This window comes from Clytia hemisphaerica, unplaced genomic scaffold (genome assembly GCF_902728285.1).
Source record: "Clytia hemisphaerica strain Z4C2 unplaced genomic scaffold, Clytia hemisphaerica genome assembly, whole genome shotgun sequence".
In the NCBI taxonomy this organism is placed as follows: domain Eukaryota; kingdom Metazoa; phylum Cnidaria; class Hydrozoa; order Leptothecata; family Clytiidae; genus Clytia; species Clytia hemisphaerica.
The window spans coordinates 135,442-155,295 of record NW_027104530.1 but is presented as its reverse complement, the minus strand read 5'-3'; the positions used below and the strand labels follow the sequence as shown (position 1 = coordinate 155,295).

Here is a 19,854-nt window from a genome sequence, read left to right as displayed (position 1 = left end):
AAATCGCTTTACGTTCTCTTTCAATGTGAGCCGACCTGTGAAAGCTTTAAAGGTTTTGTTTCTACATAAGTGTTCCCGTTTCATATCAGGACAGTGTCTCATATCAGGACAGTGTCCCCTTAATGTTATATTGTGCTGATATAAACAAAAAAATCTTCTTTCTGACCAATCTTGCTTCACATCTGTATCGATCCAATATCAAAAATTGATGAGTAAGCAAACGATATCACTCTTATTTAAAAACAAAATCTTTAAGATAAATCCACTTTCAGCCCCTTCCCCTATTCATGGATAAATAAATTAATAAATAGAACAGCCCATATTCGCCTATTTCAAGTAAAGTCTGTCTCACAAGTATGTGGACACTTTCGTTGTTTTCTGACATTTTCTCAGCACCCATTCATGCTATGTTAGAAAGTTATACACCGTTGGAAAGATATTTTCGAGGAGTATTATTTAGTACATTGAAGATTTTCATAAAATCGAAAATTTAAGAAGAAAAATGAAGATTAAAAACATTGAAGATTTTTGTATTGTTTCAAAAATCATTTACTTTTTAAAAATATTTTATTCTTTTAGATTATTTTACTGGGAAATATCTTTCCAATGGTATAGTAGGTGAATTATGTACCTAACTCGAGATATTAACCCTTAAAAACAGTGTTTTTCGGCCAGAAACAGCTGTTTTGTCCAGCTTTTACGCTTTCTGAAGCTCAATATCTCGATTTAGGTACTGAATTCGCCTATACTCGCAATATATCTCTATAATCTTAATTTTTGAGAGCTTTCCAAAAATATACAACAGATCTCTATTTTCTCAAGCTAAAATGTTCATTAATTTTTGACCCTATGATTTTTGCCTGAGACCGTCATAGTTGTCCGCAAAACACACCAAAGTATCCGAAAAATAATTGGCACTCAAGTTACTTTGATTCCCATACCCCTTAGCTTTCCAAAAATCGAACAAATTTCCCCCTACTACTTTTGAGACAGACTTTGAAACCGTTGTGTAATAGGTATAACAAGTGCTTTGACTAAAAAAATCGAGCGACGTCAAAAAATCGAACAAATTTCCCCCTACTAGTATAGCTTTTTTATATACGCTGGGAAATTGTCAAAAAAGTACTTTTGAGACAGACTTTTAAACCTTTGTGTAATAGGTAAGCCATCAGATAAGTTAAGTATAACAGAGGGCGTTCTTTGATATTTTGCAATACATGTTTTTTCTTTTATAAGCATAACGTTTATAAGCATATGCAGGCTCAGTTTTGGGTACCTAAACAATGGCTCTATTGTTTGAGAACAATAGAATGATAAGCATAATGCGAGCCTGATGTAGGGGCAGACACTTGCTTACAAAAAAAAACATGTACAAGAGAAAAGCTGAGACGTTTGTTAATTCCTCTTCGTAGGACAAAATTTTCTCAATTTTAAAATAGAAGAGGAAATCTTGAGACGTGGGATCCCATTTTGTAATCCTTGAAATCACTTACTAAAAGGAACCCTTTAGAGGAAGGATGGATAAATTTAGAAAGATGGATATTTTCAAAAAAGCCTGTAAATTGGCTTTCTTCTTGAAAAATTACACGAGAAAAATTCTGTTTTATAAAACTACGACACAAATCGTATATAATATTGTTTTAAAGCTCATAATATCTACATAAAAGGTTTAAAATGCTTCACCCAAGAAAATCCTCCATTTGTTGATCCCACAAAGCAAAACAAATCTAATCAACTGATTCGAATTGCCAATGGAGATAATGAATTTTCGTCAAAAACCAAGTCTTATCATTCAAGCCATTGAAACTCGACAAAAAATTTACTTATTCGTGATAGGTGTGCATCTTTTTTCAGCCACCATATGAAAACCGCTCTTCAGGGAATCAGCTTAATCTCACAACATGGTTTCCACAATCTTAGACTTTAAAAACGGATATTGTTTTTTTGATGAAAAATATACAGATCCCTTAAAATATTCTTTTCTTAAAAATATTTCAATTTTCGATAGACTAAATCCTTCAAAAATCAAAATCAAAGTGCGTAGTAGAATCTATTCATAGCATAAACTTTTCCTAATGAAAAATATATTATGTGTATGCGTTTAGTGCAATAAAGGTCATGTGTAATGATAATTTATATTTTTCAAATATAATTTTTGAAGTATCTATTACCTTTTTTTTACGTTTTTCGTTTTTCATTGCATATTACAGTTCACATCAAAAAAACAAAACAATAACACAACAGAAATGAAGCAACGCGATTGGTCACTAATCCAGAAATTCAAATGGTGGAAATAGGTCAAATTCGAACAATGATGAATTCTGATAAGCTGAAAAATTATTCTTCAACCTCGCCCCAAGCCTCTTCAGCGATCATGTAATACTTATTCGATAGTTTTCCTTTTCCCGAGCTCATCGCTTGCTCGGCCGCCAGCGAATACAATTCGCCCGCGTAACTCGGATCCTTCTCAATACCATGTCCACCCTTACGCCATATGTCCGCCATTAGGGCGTTGATTTCATAGTTGGGATTTGTGTTGAAATTACAGTCAGTGGGTCCCGTGTTTTGATTGAGGGCGGCTTCGTACCATTTCAAAGCTTCAGTATACGAGACAGATCTGTGGAAATAACACAATTTAAAATCTTTTATGATCACACATTGAGGGTTTAAAGTTAATGAGTCAAAGTATTTCGGTACAAAAGAATAAGTGATGTTTCTGAACCAAGCTCGCGAAGTCGTGACAAACAAGAAGAAAGGACATGCAATGAGTCTTTGTTCAAAAACTCAAAACATCACGGGCTGAATTTATAAAAAGATTTTCAAAATAAAAGCTTATATTAGAAATTCGTGAGACACGCAAAGTGTAACCCAACCCCGTTTTAGAACAGAAGAGATTAAAAAGGTGAAAATAATTTAAAATCACATAATTTATACAGTAGAATCATTGATTACATAAATTATGCGATAAAAGTTCATTTGCGTGGCTTGCCAAACCGCAAAGAAAAGTAAAACACGCGATGGTAAGGGTATCTCGACTGATATTACAGAAAGTCCACTACAGTACTGTTAATAAGGCACTTTCTTTCAAATGGCAAAGAAAACCACGCTGTATCTAATTCTTTTCTTAGTATGCTCTTACAGGAAAACTTATCAAAGAGTGTATCTTAATTCTTGATAAAACAGCTTTAATTAGTTTTTACTTCTCGAGTGGTCGAGATAATAACCGGAAAGAACTTCAGGAAGGTTATAACGTTCTATTTGTTAAATACTACTTAATCTTACCTCGCTTTCCCAAGATTCAGTCCAGTATCATAAGCACGAGCTGTTCGAATCATCGAGTCTCGATCGCCGCGTGTCGCTGCCTCGATGTAACAATCCATTGAATGGTCATAATTTTCCTATTTGGTTAAACGAGGAAAAATGAATACAATCAATACATTCTGAAAAATTTGCATCAACCAAACAATCTTTGATTTTGTTATCACACGGGTTCTTTTCTTAAATGCACCCTTAATTTTAAGGCAGGGATCAGGACTTCATACGTATGGACGCCTCAAAAAAGTATTTTGTTTCGAATTTTTTCAGATTGTAGATCTCTAGCATTTAAAAATGGCAGACTTTTTTATATATTTGCAATACAAAGAAAGATGGTTTCAAATACCATCATGAAATTCGAGTAGTCAGGAGAAAAGATTTAGCTGTCGAGTCAATATTGATCATTTGCACTCAAGCGCCTCCCACTGTAAAGACAAACACTGGAGGTTCACGCATTGCAAAATCGTAGTTTTTTGTATATTTTGCAGGGGAGGGCATGATACCAAACTTAATGTCCATTAAATAAATCAGAAAGTTGGACAGACCTAACTGAGACGTTTATACACCAAACATATGATTATATGAGCTAGCATTTTGATTGGCGATAATCACTGGAGCCTCGTTTGTTCAGGTGGCAAATAAAAACGTTTTTTAAGCTACGGATTTAGCACCCAGTCGAAAAAAAACAAAAAAAACGTCATAAGTATAATCGTCAATAACCAACATGAGCCGGGTTGAGAAGTTCAACTCTCTAAAAACATTATTGACGTCAGTGGTACAGAACACAGTTATTACTATCTTAAAAACCTATCCTAAAAACTAACCATCAGAATTTTTGTCGCTATTTGAGCTTTGCGAGTACAAATCAGCCGAGAGTCCAAATAGAATTCAGGCAAGACAAAAGTTGAATCTCTGCTCCACGCTATGCTATGTCAATTTTCAGGAAATCTTTGTTTTTAACCTTACCGATGAGAGGATTTGATTTGATATGATTATATACCGACGACCATCATCACCCCTTCCCCTATTGCACCGTCAGTTCCGAGAAAGGTGTATCCAAAGAAAAAGAAGTGGGAAATCTGCGATTGTCGTGGCTTCTTTTGTGATAGCTCTCTACCCAAAGGTAAAGCAGAGAAGCATCACGTATCATTTTTGTACTACTGGTATGTCCCGGCCGAGGATTGAACCCAAGACCTTGCACACCGTAGCCGGATGCTCTATCTTTGAATTGCGGCCGCTAAGAAAAATACCGAGCGTACCTCCAGTTCTAGCTCACCAAACTCTTCAGTGGCGATTTGTGAGTATTTAGCGGCCAATATTTTGTTTGCTTGTAACGAACCCGACATGGCGGATTTTTCCAGATGATAAACGACGGAATCGTAGTCAGGATCGTTGTCAGTGAATCGACCGATGTAATTGTATGTCGCTAAATCGTAATGCACCTAAAATGGATGGTAAATATAAGAAACAGTTACTCTAGCCAGGTGCGTATAGTGTGCAAAATTACAAACAACGCGTACGTACTTAGCTCGAATATGCTTTGTTTACATAGTTGCTCAACTCAATCGAAAAAAATTGTCGAAAGTTCTATGATATTACACCTCTTATAGTTGGGAGGATGGATTTCATAAAGGGTACATATAGCTAAGTAATATTCCCCTCAGTGGAACGCGTACTCTGATCAACATGGACAAGGAGATTTCGACGAAAGTCATAATTTAATTATCTTATTTATTGCAAAATACTATGCGGGATTACTGAGCAATACACTTTCAGCGATCGACTAATATTCAGCGTTTATCTGACAAAAACGATACAGCAAAAGGTCCGTGCTTAGATTTAAACATTTATTTATGCTTACCTGTGACAGAATAGACGTTTGTTGTTCTTCAAGATTAGCGAGCGCGTCTAAACGCTTGCGGACGGTATCAGACGATAACATACGACATACAACACCTGACGGATCGACGCATGACACTTTCTTGACGTGACGTTTGAAAAATCGGTCATGCGCATTTAGCTCGTCTTCCTGGGTGAAGAAATCAAGAAATTTTACAGGCTAGAGGAAAGTACTTCATATGAACTGTCGCTGTTATAAGGATTTCTACTGAAAAACGACCTCGTCAAGAAAATGGTCTTTATTGACTGATTCAACATTTTTTTCTGGTGGGTATGTGACCCAAAGAACATCTATGGCGAATTTCAATCTTCTCCAGGGTTAGGGCCTTTTAATAAGGGCCTTTCTAATTCTACTAGAATGTGATGAGCATTAAAAAACGAAACGTAAAAGTAAAGTAGTAAGTAAATTAGTCACATACTGAGCCCATTCCGCTGTCAGTTTCAGAGTATAGCCTTTGACGTCCGGGTATTAAATGGTTACCAAACATACCACTACCGGAGCTTCCGTTCAATGAAGGTGAACCAGAACTGAAAGGTCCAGAACTGTTGAAAGGGCCGTTAGTGAAAGGACTGAAAGAGAAATGAGATAATGTTCAATATAGTGGAGTTTCTTTAACTCGACTTTCTTCTTAACTTGAACAAGTGTTCTGGTCTCTTCACAAAAATTATACCACAGAAATCCTACCACAAGGAGAATTTCGCTACCATAAGCTGTTAGAAAAATGAAAGAGTATAATAATTTTCTGTGAAAGTCATTTTCAGCGACGAAGCTCTTGACAGAAGCGGAGTTGTAATAGTATAGTCGAACGTGCGCAACGCACTGGGCTCAACTTCAGTGCCTTCAAACTATTCATAGGCCCAATTGTAGAACCCCAGATATTCACCCAAGGAACAAGTGTGCAAAATTTCAGCCAAATACGACCATTTTTTAAGTCTCCAGGCTGCCCCAAAGTTTTAGCCTCGTTTTGACGAAAAACTCGTCCCCAGGCCCCAAAAATCAAAATTTTTGAAAAATAAAAGAAACACGTCCTCAGATAATCACTCAAGGAACAAGTGTGCAAAATTTCAGCCAAATCGAACAATTTTTGAAGTCTCCAGGCTGCCCCAAAGTTTTGGCCTCGTTTTGGCGAAAAACTCGTCCCCAGGCCCCAAAAATCAAAATTTTCAAAAAATGAAAAAAACACCCCCAGATATTCACCCAAGGAACAAGTGTGCCAAATTTCAGCCAAATACGACCATTTTTTAAGTCTCCAGGCTGCCCCAAAGTTTTAGCCTCGTTTTGACGAAAAACTCGTCCCCAGGCCCCAAAAATCAAAATTTTTGAAAAATGAAAAAAACACCCACAGATATTCACCCAAGGAACAAGTGTGCCAAATTTCATCCAAATCCAAGCATTTTTGAAGTCTCCAGGCTGCCCTAAAGTTTTTGTGACAGACAGACAGACACACACACAGACAGACATTGTCAGATTGTAGCTCAACTGAAGTTGAGAATAATAAGTTGTCAGCTCTAGACTACTTTCATTCAAAATTATAGAAAAAACCCACCTATTATTAAGTGAGCCGTAACCACTTGACGGAGAGAGAGGCTCACTAACAGGTTCAGCGTTCGGTTCATCCAAATTGTCATCAATGGATGATGTTTCTGATGAGGTGGAAATAAGACGTTCCACTAAATCGAACATTGGTGTCATCTTTTCACCAGGACTGACAAGGAAAAAGGAAAAAAACATTAGATTTAAATGTGAGGTAAAATGTCACTCTGTCACGTTGTGGAAAGCCAGACTTACATGTCAAATTTAGAGAAAGTCATAATAGCTAGATTATTTCAAAAATCACTTAGAGGAAGGGGCCTTATACAGGGAGGTGTAGGTGGTCAGGGTGGGGTACATTTTCAAACGAAATTTTAGACTAATACCTGGTGTCCTAGGAAAAGTCCCCCTCTTTAAAGTGATGTTTTACAGTAAACATTCTAAGACGATTGTCAAGTTCAAAAGTATGTGGATTATTAGAATTAGCATCATTTGGCGCCATCTTCTAAAGATTCGTCTTTACAAAGATAGTGAAAAATGCCAGTCTCGCGAAAAGGGAGGGGTAGAGACCAAGGTAAATCAAAGTTGTAAACACTTTAGTTAGCTAGCAGTCTCAAAACCGGGTGAAATCTTAAAGTACACCCTAAAGAATAAAGAACTGTGACGAAATGAATCTTACGAAGCAAGATCACTGTGTTTGACTTCAGTGGAAGTGCTACTTCTTGAACTCGTCTCGTTCAACCGTTGAATCTCTCTACCGGACAAATCGAATTTCGTCAAGTTTAAATCCTCACAAATTTGTGTGCACTCGTGAGACGCAAAGAACAATGCCATTCCCTTGGTGCCTGGAAAAGAATGAGGTAAATGAGTTTTTAATGAAGTCTGAACCCATGCTGAATAACTTCTCGCAGAAAAGTATAGAACTATCTACACTTCATCTGTCTATAGACACTAAGATTGGTATACCAAGATGCGAAGATCAACGAATATGAGCAAATATACAACAAAAAAGAATGAACTTTTTATTCTAAAATATCAAAATGTACGTCTAACCAACAAGAAATCATTATAAGCGGGCAGTCAGTTCTGATTACCCATGATTTATTTCGATACCTAGTTCAAATCAGAATATTAAGGTCTTTCTACACTGCTAAAGTAATAGTGAAGGTCTATCTACACGACACATACCAAGATTTGCGTCTCCATATTCATCGGCTTTAGCGGTATGGATTTGAGGATCGGTGTATATATCGCCGACACCTTGAACGTCCACTACGATCATCTGATGTCCCGATCGCTCGAACGTGAAATGACTGAACGCCTATAAAATTAAAACCGAAAGGAAAATTATTTTTGAGACTGAGATCTCACTTCAAACACTGAGTATTTCTTTTTTGGACCCGTTTTTGCTATCGTTTTAGACAAAGTTGAAGTTGTGAAAGAAATAAAACTTCACTTCAACATGGAATATTGAAATAAAATCTTGACTTTGCAATAATACCATAAAGTTGATTATTTCAAGAAAAAAATTTTTAAAGAAGAGCTGTGGCTGGTTTTGTACATTAGACGTTTTCACCGATGGGAGGGGGAAAAGAAAAAGCACGAAATAAGATATGAATGAGCTTAAAATCCATCTTATAGGTAAGACATTGAAACTACGTAATACTAGAAATAATATTCGAATGGATAACTGGAGGTCTTGTTACTAGGCGAACGAAAGTGTTTATTTCAGCAACTTTAATGTTCAAATTAAATCGAACTATAATAAGAGCTTGATTATCTGATTAGTTAGGATATGTGTTCGGGTTTAAAGGCTTGAGTTTTAGAGCGTCTCTAGTGTGCATGGATTTTCGACTTTGACGAGTTAGGTAGTATTGCAAAAGAACATTAATTAAAAGCTCATTTAGTCGAAAAAGACAATTAAAGAATCATCAAAAAATGGTTCATTAGATCGATAGGCAATGATTTGAAAAGAAGTGTATAATAACGCAATTCCTCATTTATTGTAGTTTATCGAAAAGCGTCTTAAATTTAATTATCTCGATTCATTATAACTTAATGAGCAATTAGACAGACAAAAGAATTTATTCAAATATAATATTGTACTAATGTAAAAAGGATGCAGCTCTGCAAAATGTAAAAAGTAAACAAAGCTCATATCTGACGCAGGATTTTTCAATCTGGTGACGTAAAGCTAAATTGTATTGTTTGGGCTTAGGGGCCTGTGACGTTTACATAAATACGTACTTATTGACACCAAAATTATGTTCTATCAACAACGAGACAGTTTGTTTAGACGACTATCTAGTGAACTTGTATACTTTTCAAACCTAAATGGAAAATGAAGCATACGAAAAGGAACGAGATGGAGTTTTTACAAGTTCTTATTGGATTTGGTTGGTCGTTAACCAGTAAAAAAACAATTTTGTTCCATTTTTCTAAAGAACGCGTCATTTTTATTACTTCAAATGACCAATTATTAAAGTATCTTATAAAAACTCCATCTCGTCTGGGCCAAAAAAGACACAAAGGCAAAAATTGAAAGCAACTGAAGCATTCAAAAGTTTACTAAATTCATAATATCCAAATATTTGATGATCTAAAATTGTTGCAATAAAGAACTCATCTCGATGCGAAATCCGTCCTTACCTGAGGGGTGGCTCTAACACTTTCATCTTCGCCGCGTAAGACGAAGCCAGAGTTAGAATTGTATTTCACGTATTTGCCTTCCACAAAATGTTCAATGTGAAACATGGGAGCATTTTCACGATCTAACATTTTCAAAAGAGCAACTTGAATGATATCAACCTGTAGAAGGAGAAAAAGTAGAAAAATAATAAATAACGAGAAAGCTCATTTATAATGGGCGTACAAAGAAAGGTTAATTTAAGGACAGTTTAACAAAAGGTTTCAGGTACAGAATTTAAAATCCAAGGGGAGGGGGCAAGTAAAGTTTGAATGCTCCGGACAAATACAAATTCCTATAAAAGACCTTCCTAAGGGTGATAAATACAAATACAATGGCTTGGGTGTCTACCGTGGAAATTAGTGCCATGAAATACAACTTTTGTTAATATTCATGAAACACCTGAAAATTAAGTGTTCAAACAGCTATGTCTAGTTCTTTCTTTGGTCTTATAGTAGTTTATTTCACCTTTTTAGGGGGTTTATGTCTATTATATTCTTCAGCCCATAATTTAGCGTCCATTTGAAGTTTAATGTCATCGAAGTAAGTCTTGGGTAAAACATCATCGTCAAAATATCTCTTAGCGACAATATTGGATGCATAATTCCAATCGTTCGTATGGACCATGGTTGAGAGCTTTTTCCTGAGTGCGTAAAAGGAAATAAAATAAGTTGAAAAAGATTTGAAATAATATTCTTTTTTCCCATTACACACTAGGTAGGCTATCGACTTACAGATACCCAGTGAAAGAATGTCCAGATTTATAGCCGACTAGTCTGTCATGTTGTTTTTTAGGCATCATTTCAAACATACCAATTTCAAATCATTCGAATCCAATTAATGTCAACCGAAAGAGGAAACAACATTCAGGGTTCGAATTAACGTATCGCGTTTCGCGATTCGCGATGCGTTTTTGGAAATGTACGAAGCAAAAATTCAGAAATTCAACAAAATCGCGATACAACATATCAAGAAATCTTTGAAAAACAATTAGTTGAAATAAATATTTTGAGCCTCCAAGCAAATACGATGGTTATTTGGCTTGTAAATTGGTCTTTAGAGTGGAGAATGCATCGTATATTGATAAAAACGCATCGTGAAACCTAAAAAATCGGGCATAATTAGCTCACTTCGTTCGCACAAAACTGCGATGCACTTTTAAATCGTTAATTCGATCCCTGACATTGTGAGCTAGTTGTGTTTTAAAACATTCGTTACAATGGGAAGCCAAAGCGATCCAGTGTAAGAAGTAAGAAATCAGTAAACTTACATTCGGAAGCACTTTCTCATGGCACCTTTTCCAAACGACTGAAATGAGACAGAACAAAATATATATCATTTATTTCTAAATTTGCAAAGTGGACTTAATACGTATTCAATGTTCGAAGGTTCATTTTTAAAAATTTGCGATTATTAATTTCATTTTTTCAGTCTGAAGATAATAGCTCCCATTAAGAGGGTCGAAATATTGTATCGAAAATCGTATAATAAAAAAGTGGACTTCATATGTTGAAAAATATGTACTAGTTATCGCATGACTTTGAGTGCAATACGAGAAATATTTTACGAGTTCCGAGATTTTTCCGTAATATTTTTCCGAGCCTTTAGGCGAGGAAAAATATCGGTAAAATCTCGGAACGAGTAAAATATCGAGTATTGCACGAGAAGTCATGTGATAACTAATTTATTGTCGACTCAAAAAAATTGTCCTGATATAAATTTCTTTTTGTTTTTGTTTTAAAACTTACTTCCGCCTTGCTTCTTTCTTCTGTGTAGTTTCGAATGTTTTTATTCGAAAATCTAATTCGAACGTTAGATTCGAACGATAAAACATTCGAAAATATTCACACAAAAACAAAACAGAGAAGTATTTTTGATCATTTTCGATCCAGAAGTTTTGTTTTTCAGAGATGCATTTGAAAGTTTCTAGATTGATAATTCAAAATGCAGATGGTGTACAGTATTGTTTTGATAGAGAAGAAACCCTTCATCATTGGATTAATCAGATTGATAACATTCAGTCTTTTTCTATGTTTTTGTTTCGATGCATGGAAAAGAATATCAGAGGAAAGGAGTTCCATGATGGAAATGTATGCTTGTAATAGTGGTTAAAGAACAACATTTTTTCAAGAGCAAAACAATTTGGAAACTTTCTTGATTATCGTCAAGCTTTAAATGTTTCGAATTTTAGAAGGAAGATGTGCTGATTGTTAAGTTGAAAATTCAAGGATGTACCTCGTCGAGAACGAGAATTAAGAGAGAACTTTTATAAAAATCACTCGTCATTTGGTTTAATACAAGACATTTCACTTCCCTTGCTATGTTATGAGAAATCTTATTGGCAAACATTCAAGAATCTTTTTTTGTATACATTGATAAAAAACTGTTTGGTTATCACACGGACGGATTTTATACCAAAAGCTGAAAATATTTGGGTGGTCTCAAGTAGTTTTATAATTTCTTAGTTCATCAGATTTGATTTTAGTGTCTTTTATGGAAGAACTCCAAAGTAAAAGTTAATCTGAAAATATTTTTGTTGCATTTTTCCCTTTGTTTGTTTCTCCGAAAGTCAGTTCTTTTCAGCTGGTTTGTTTTGATTTTTCTCCCGTCGCTTACCCAGTCCCCCAAAAGTCAACGCGGTCATATTTCCATACTAGAGAAATATGAAATATCGCAAATATCTCGATGCTCTCGACCAATCAAAACGCTGATATTTTTTTGGGTCGGCAATAATGGGGATAATCGAATTCATTTAAGTTGTAATATAATACTAATGTAATAATAAATCAAATTATCAGTTTACCTCATTTTCCATTTTGACGAGCACTTCATCTTGAACCCATTTCTTCTTCAAAGCATTGTATCGAAACCTTTTGGCACGCTCAGTTGGACATCTCCCTGGAAGAAAAAAAACAAGCGAGAATTCTTAAGTTAGTAAAAATCGAAATAAGAAAACCCTACACGTACACGTAATAGTTATCGCACGGTACCGAGTAAAATATGGGATACATTTTTCGATTTCAGATTTTCCGAGCCTTTAGACTTTGAACGAGCCATACTTTTTATGTTTAGACTATATTAATCATTTGGGCACATATACATTTACTACAAGTATTTATCATGTGAAGGACTGGTCTTCCTACAAGGGACCTAAAAGGTTACTGCCAAAGCCCGCTAGGTTGCATTCATTAGAATACATAAATTCCAAAGCTTAAAATATCTTTGTTAGTTATCGACATACCGATTATATCATATTTCTCCCAAGGATCGTCAATATTTTTGGCCTTTTGTACAGCTTCTAGCCAATGCGATTTTTGACTGTTAGGACATGATATTGTCTTAGATAGAGTCTTCTTCTTTGTCCAGAAATTCAACAGTGATGGTAAAGCAGCTGAAATGGATTTGAAACGTGTGAATTTGCAGGGGTCACACTCTAAAAATCCCTATTATAGTATGATTTTATGCCAAAAAATGACCAAATTGTATGATTTTTTATGCCAAAATTAGTCAGATTTTATGCCAAATTGTATGCTCTTTCTTCAAATTTTATGATTATTTTATGCTAAAAATTTTTCCTCAAAAACTTCAACAATCCTAATATCATGGATTAGGTCTCAACCCATAAAACGAAAGAATATATAAAAATAATACAAAAATAATAAAGATAATAACAAAAAGAAAAAGGTTTTTTCAAAAGGTCTAGGTACAGCTAGATAAGACTGTTAAAACTGAAACATAAATCTTGTTGTAGCAGACTAAAATGATGATTGACTTGAGCTTTCGTCATAAAGTTTTGACATTATACTCCATAGCTGAATTTCATATTTTATTTGGAAAAAAATTCTTTAAATATAGATAATGACGTCATTATGTAAGGAATCGGTTTTATTTAATTTTGGAATTTCCAATTTTAAATTTGTATCATACAAAATCATAAAATCTTTCAGAAAAATTGACAACTTTCATTACAATCAGCTATTACATTTTATCAACCAATGAGAAAAATGTCAATAATTTCTGTTTTTTACTTCTCTTTAGTTCCTTCAGGGTTTGGTTCCTTTCAACAAAACCTCCATTCTAGGGGCCACAAACCTCCATTCTAACGACCATTAGTATGTTAGTAAAAATTTTACCGAATTAACTTACCCTCATCATATTTGAAATCACAATTCAAAACTACAGTAAAAATTTCATTTTGATATCTACCGTAGATCATGAGAAATTGCTAAAATTCTAACCTCCGTTTCTAGGGCCATTGGAAAAAGTGACTAAACTTTGAGTCAACAAAAAATGTGTCTGACTTAAAAATGTTTGAAAAAACTCTCTTGGGAAGGAAAATAGAGAGGCTGAAGTTTGTTTTGGAGGAAAACCATTTTAGATTCATCTATTTTTGAAGTCACCAGAGCGATTTCATTTTTGACCTCCGTTCTAGGGGACATCCACTGTAAGGTTTTATCTTCAAATTCTGAAATTGATTTTCACTATGGTCAGAGCCCTTAAAAAGGATTGCCTCGCTGGCTACTTTCGATTATTGATAATAAATGCACAAATTCTCATTACACTTTATGCTTGGCTTTCAAGCCTCTAGGCTACTTGTTAGTCTAAATTAACCTTAAAAACCTTTCTGAAATTCTATGACTATGAAATAATCAGTCTGGAATCTTTTTGCTGACAAAATTCTTAAAACCTTTTGCAAAAACCCATATGTGACTCCCCAAGCGATTTGGAGTACACAAAAGACCGGTCGGCCCTAAGAGGGTAAGTCCGGTCTTAAAGCGGCCGAATTAAAAATTTTAGCGGCCCATCATTTGTGAAGATCGGCCTCCAAGCGAACCATAGATTTTTTGAAAGGTCCGCTTGAGGCCGCTCTTCTAGCGGCCCTTTCTTGAGCAAAAACTAATAAATATTTTGAACAAATATAAAGCTCATCACCAAATAAATTTTACAATAAAAATCTATTCCTAGATAAAAGATTGGACCTAGAACTAAGTTCAGTGAATTGGTTTTATGTCGATCTACAAAGTTTCTTGCCTTAGGAAAAATTCCTGGCTTTTTGGTCAAATTTTATGCTCAGTATGCCAAGACCTTATATTTTATGCTATTTTATGCCAATTTTGATAAAAAGATTAAATTGTATGATATTGTATGATTGTATGCCGAGTGTGACCCCTGAATTTGGAAACAGTAAACCAATGTATAAGATGAAAGCTTGACATCGTAAACACTTTCATTGAAAGCTAATAAGAATTAAGTACATCTATCAACCTTTAGCACGGTACCAAGTCTTTTCAATAAGCAATAGATTTCCTAATCTATTACCAGTCCCCTTAAAAAGTGATTGCATACTTTAAAAAAACATCATAGTCTAAATTTTCGTTAACCTAAAATGTTAGGGCTCGAAATCATTGACAATTTCTGGACTTATTATATAGGTGCTTCTGATCACCAAGTATCAAGGAAAATCATTTTATTCTTAAGGAAAAAGAAACACTTTCTTACCGTTACTACCGGATCTTTGTTTACTATATTCTCGACTCAGGTCATCCTCAATAACCATTCTACCATTTTTATCTTTTATTGTGTACAGTTTATTTTCACGCTTCAAAGAACCTGTCGATGCAGGTTCTGAATTATTTCTAGTAAATTTATGTCCATTCTTCTTGTTAATATCAATTCCAGCCATAGATTCAGAAATATCATTATCCTCTTTAATAGGGCTAACAACGTGATCTCCATTTTCACCGAATTCGTGATCCGATTTCACATCACTTAACACGATCCCAGAATCACGTTTATTGTAAGAGACTGCACGTTTACGTTGTTTCTGTTCTTTAGGCTCGTCGTCTGTAGATAGCTTTTGGTCATTGGTGGAATCCACAGGTTTGGTATCTTCATCTTCATCAGAGGACCAGAAAGGATTGATGTCTATGTCATCATCAAGATTGTCTTCCTCATTGTTGGTGTTGCTGGTGATGTTTGTTTTGTTTTTGGACTCATTGTTGACAGGTGAACTTTCACTGTTTTCACTGCCACCTTGACCTTAAAGTGAAATTCAGAACGTTGGTAAAGATTTATGCTACCTTAGGGGTTACTTTAGAAAATAAACCAGCCGAGGCTGGAAGGTCAGCCAATAGAGCTTAGCTAGATAGCTTTAATAAGTGGGTTAACAGATGTAAGAGATGTACTGAAACAGAGTAGACTAATAATGTTGAATAATGTACAAAATGTGAAACATTTGATAACTTGATTTAAAATTATTTAAAGGGACATTACAGTAGTAAAATGTAAACATTGCGCAAACCACGTGTCATTAAAGAGAACAATGAAAATCACGTGTCCAAAACAAACTTGTAAAACAATTGAACAATAAAAACTAGCCATATTTGGTTTGACTTTTTATTTTGACATGTGACATTTGTTTTGATTTTGTATCCGCTGCATACAGTTTGTTTACAAATTTCGCAAGTACTGTTATGTCCCTTTAAAACAAGCCTGAGAGCTCCTCCAACCCCCCCCCCACCCGCCACGAGAAGCTCAAAGTATACTTCTCTTTATAGCATTGTAGCACTGTTTCTATGACATCAAACAATTATAGCTATAGTTCATTACTGTAAAATAAAAGAGAAACATAGTGTTATTGAACTTTTTGTTAATTTCATTACAGTCAGTTATGATACATTTTTTCTGTTGGATGTAGACAATATCCATATCTGACCAAAGTGTTATGCTAGAAATAAATAAGAAAATTGCCAAAACGTCAGAACCAAATAAAGATATCTACTTTGCACTTGAAGCAAAATCACAAAATCTTGAAAAACACAATTTGCATCCAGTCTGCGTAAATAAATTTTGTAGTTTAGTACCGTCAAGTTACACAACATGCACACAACCATCTTGAAGACTTTGCTGGTCGCAAATGATAATGGAAAGCAAAACTTAAAATTCATAACTTTGCGGGGAAGCTTTTTTTCCCCCGTTTTGCTTTAAACTCGCTTTTAATTGGTCTATGAATTTGGGCGATCGCTTTACTGCCTTGGCGGATTAAATACACAAGCATAATAAATAAATTCAACAGGGCAGCGGAGTAGCAATTAATTTCAACTGGAGGGAGTCCTCTCTTCTGTGCCAAGCACTGCCAGTGTTTTTTAAACTTTGAAACAATGTTAGATGAAGACCAGATGGATCTGTTGTTGTGTAACTTGGCGATATAATTCATTAAATTCTAGAAACCATTTTTCATAACTTTCTGCAGTCCGCTTTCTGCAAGTCTGATAAGAGATATGTATAAACTGTTATCGCCATTCATTCCATTCCATTATTCGGTCAAAACGTGCGCCAATGTTAGGAAAGGTTAGAAAAACACAATCTGCGTCCGGAACTGTGTGAAAAATAGTTTGATCAATTTCAACAAGAACTGCATATATTGATATTAATATAATTGATCAAATTCCAAAGACCATTTGTCATAATTTTGCAAGTCCAATAATAGGAGCGGAGATGTGATGTCATCATTTGGTTCCCGTCATCTGACCGACCCTGATTTACGGTCAGCAGGTAGAGTTGGAGAGTCGGAAAGCTTTTCCGCTGCTTTGCTGGATTTCCACTGTCGACCTCTGCACGCTCTGTGTTTACAAGTTTTCAAATCGAAGTAGCGAGCCACATGCTAATGGAGAGTAAACCGAAAACCAGTTTATCCACGGTTTCTCAATTTCTTAATTCGGATCAGTCACCACAACGGATTCCCTTTCAACAAGATGCAGCTGCTTCTTAAAAGAAAAATATTTTCAACCGAATGAACGAACGACCCCCACTTTTTAAAGTAGAAATGACGGGAACCAAACAATATTTTGCGATTCGCCTTTTTAGTCCAAAAAAGCACAATTGCATCCAGTCTTTATCAAATTTAGACAGTAGCTGTACTTTTGTAAACTTTATCAAATTCCAATAACATTATAACACCACCAATCCCACCTAGAGGCAAACAAGAAAAATATGTTTTTATTGCAAAAACTAATAAAAAGCAGCAATAAAAAGTATCAGAAAATTCAACATATAAACAAAAACTTGAGCAAACGGCTTTAAACCTTCAAAAGATGTAGAAAAAGAATCCCCTTGGTGAAAATCATGTGTTTGATTTGCCGAGTTAAAAAAATAAATGACAGAAATTGAAACTTGCAACAGATTTACACTGGAAATACTTTGGTACAACACTGACTTATCACATCTGACTTATCGCTTGAGCCGCCATCTTGAAACACCACATTATGATCTGTAAAAACAACGCACGCTAAAAGTACCCAAAAAGTTAACCCGATCGGAAGAAAGTTTAGAAATCAAAGTAACACCACATTATGATCTGTAAAAACAACGCACGCTAAAAGTACCCAAAAAGTTAACGCGATCGGAAGAAAGTTTAGAAATCAAAGTGAGATCGGGAAATCGGATTTTTTTTTTGCCGTCTTATGGAAGAAGAAGAAATGAATTTTACCTATTTGAATGCTCAGCTTAGGCTGACCAATAAACAAAAGCAAATTCAAAGATTTCTAGTAAAGAAATCCCAAGGAGCTAATGAAAAAATGGCTAAAGAAAATTAATAAAACTCCGATAGCAAAAATAAGTATTTTGACCAAGATAAACATAAGTCATGGTTTCATTGCATGCTAAAGCCGAATATGATTTTTATCATTAGAGATTGGCAAAAACGAGACTCTTGATGGTTTTAAAACGAGTGCATTACCAGTGTGGTACCTTCATCCACACTGATGATAAGACCAGAAGGGGTAAGGCACAATCAAGGTCACATTTCCCGAACAGTTGCAATATCATAATAGGGTTATCAGTAGTCAAAGTAACGTATTTTGGTCCGAGACGGAAATTATTCTACGCAGCAAATCAGCACTTAATTTCGAAAGTTGGGTGAATTATGATGAGTTTTGAAAACGGAAAAGCCTCTTAAATATACTTCAATCACTGAGAACTTTCAACACTGACCTTCATCTTCATCAGAAGACCAGAATGGATTGATGTCCATCTCATCATCATCCTCATCGTTATCGGCGTCACCATCTTCATCGCTGAACAACGGATCCATCTCCATCTCAAAACTGTCTTCTGACGAGATCGACATCTTGCCAGATAAAAATACTCCTTTTATTTATTTGATAGCTGAAAGAACAAAATAGCTTGCTGTTGTAGAGATTGGTACTCGGAAATTCGGAAAGCAATTCTTATGTTCAGAACCTGATAATTATTAACTGAAAACAGAAGAAAAAAGAAAAAACTCTACAACCTTTACAGAAAACAAAAATAAGGAACAAGTGCAAAGAGCAAATAATTTTAGGTCCTTTTGCAGACAAACAGATAATGCGAAGTTTAAATATAAGTAAATAGAGTACTCCTGTTAAAAAACTTTGAATAGAAAAACATAACAGTTAGATAAAACAGCTATAAATTATAATTCTCATCAAGAAATTCTCACTCGTGTACTGTGGAACAAAAATTACAACATTTTCTAATAATAGATAATACTGTCTGATCTTAAGTAGTTCAGTACTTACTAAATACAATTTTCTCAAGGTAAAATAACCTTTAAATAAAATTATGAATCTACACGTACTTTTAAAACCATCTTCCACATGTCAGAAACGATTTCAAGGTTCTTGTTAACAAAAAGAAACCAAAAAACTCCATTGTGGAAAAGGATATCGAAACTAAACTCAGTCGTAACAAGATCAAATTGCAAAAAGTATAACACAGTTATATAATAATATTGAAATTGAAAAAACACAGACTGGCTTTCAACTGATTTGCCAGCGAGTGGTAAAAAAGCAGGGAAAATAATTAGACTTACAACTCATAAGCCTAAAATCATATCTGTGATCGAAGTATTTTGTTGTGAAAATTGTCTCTTTTTTATCTATTCAAATAAATTTCAACAGAGTTTCTCCAAAAACAACCTCAAGAAGACAAGGAAAATCTCCTTTTAGCAGAGCTTACCATCGCAACTCACATGAGAAAACCCATAAAACACTCTTCAACAAACTGTAAACACAATTGTCTAAATAAAAAATTGGCCTGTTGTTATCTTAGACAACAAAAGGAACACACATACAATAAAAGAAAGGCCATTAAAAGAGGATTTTCCTAGATGATTGCGTGTCTGGAATAAATTATGCAAAATCAATCAAGCATTAAAAATCGAAATCATTAGCTTCATAATAAGATCAAAAGACAAAGTTCATAAAACGTTTACAAGAGCAATACTTTTGTTATGATTTTGTAACAAGTGCAAATTAACTTTCACTTAAGTGTTCTCAATCTAAAATAGTTTTAATGCTTTATGACTTATAGAATTGCAACAAAAATCCATGAATATGGCTCAATAAATCAGAAAAACATGTCTCTTTGATCACTGAAAAATTCA

General features: G+C 34.8%; 1 protein-coding gene across 2 annotated transcripts; it reads right to left on the bottom strand.

The window, feature by feature from the left end:
* Positions 1-1,540: 1,540 nt before the first annotated feature.
* LOC136822366 (eukaryotic elongation factor 2 kinase-like) lies at positions 1,541-18,596 on the bottom strand. 2 transcript variants are annotated; one of them, XM_067078603.1, is made up of 15 exons: positions 18,423-18,596; positions 14,931-15,470; positions 12,673-12,822; positions 12,235-12,329; positions 10,702-10,739; positions 9,900-10,074; positions 9,395-9,553; positions 7,934-8,066; positions 7,425-7,590; positions 6,762-6,920; positions 5,634-5,784; positions 5,177-5,344; positions 4,575-4,757; positions 3,283-3,398; positions 1,541-2,617 (listed from the first exon to the last, which is right to left on the bottom strand). In XM_067078603.1, exons 1-15 carry the CDS (start codon positions 18,556-18,558, stop codon positions 2,338-2,340), a joined length of 2,649 nt encoding a protein of 882 aa, XP_066934704.1. In that variant the 5' UTR covers positions 18,559-18,596; the 3' UTR covers positions 1,541-2,337. The 2 variants fall into 2 exon arrangements, with proteins under 2 accessions (XP_066934704.1, XP_066934705.1); XM_067078604.1 differs by having other exon boundaries at positions 14,931-15,464.
* Between the last annotated feature and the right edge of the window lie 1,258 nt (positions 18,597-19,854).

What these genes read in the sequence shown, in the direction of transcription:
- LOC136822366 (XM_067078603.1), bottom strand. Translation starts at nt 18,558, where the DNA reads ATGTCGATCTCGTCAGAAGACAGTTTTGAGATGGAGATGGATCCGTTG. An exon ending in TCGTCAAAATGGAAAATGAG is followed by an intron (nt 10,740 to 12,234) that starts GTAAACTGATAA and finishes GTCTCATTTCAG; the next exon opens with TCGTTTGGAAAAGGTGCCAT. An exon ending in CTGACAGCGGAATGGGCTCA is followed by an intron (nt 5,345 to 5,633) that starts GTATGTGACTAA and finishes TTCTTCACCCAG; the next exon opens with GAAGACGAGCTAAATGCGCA.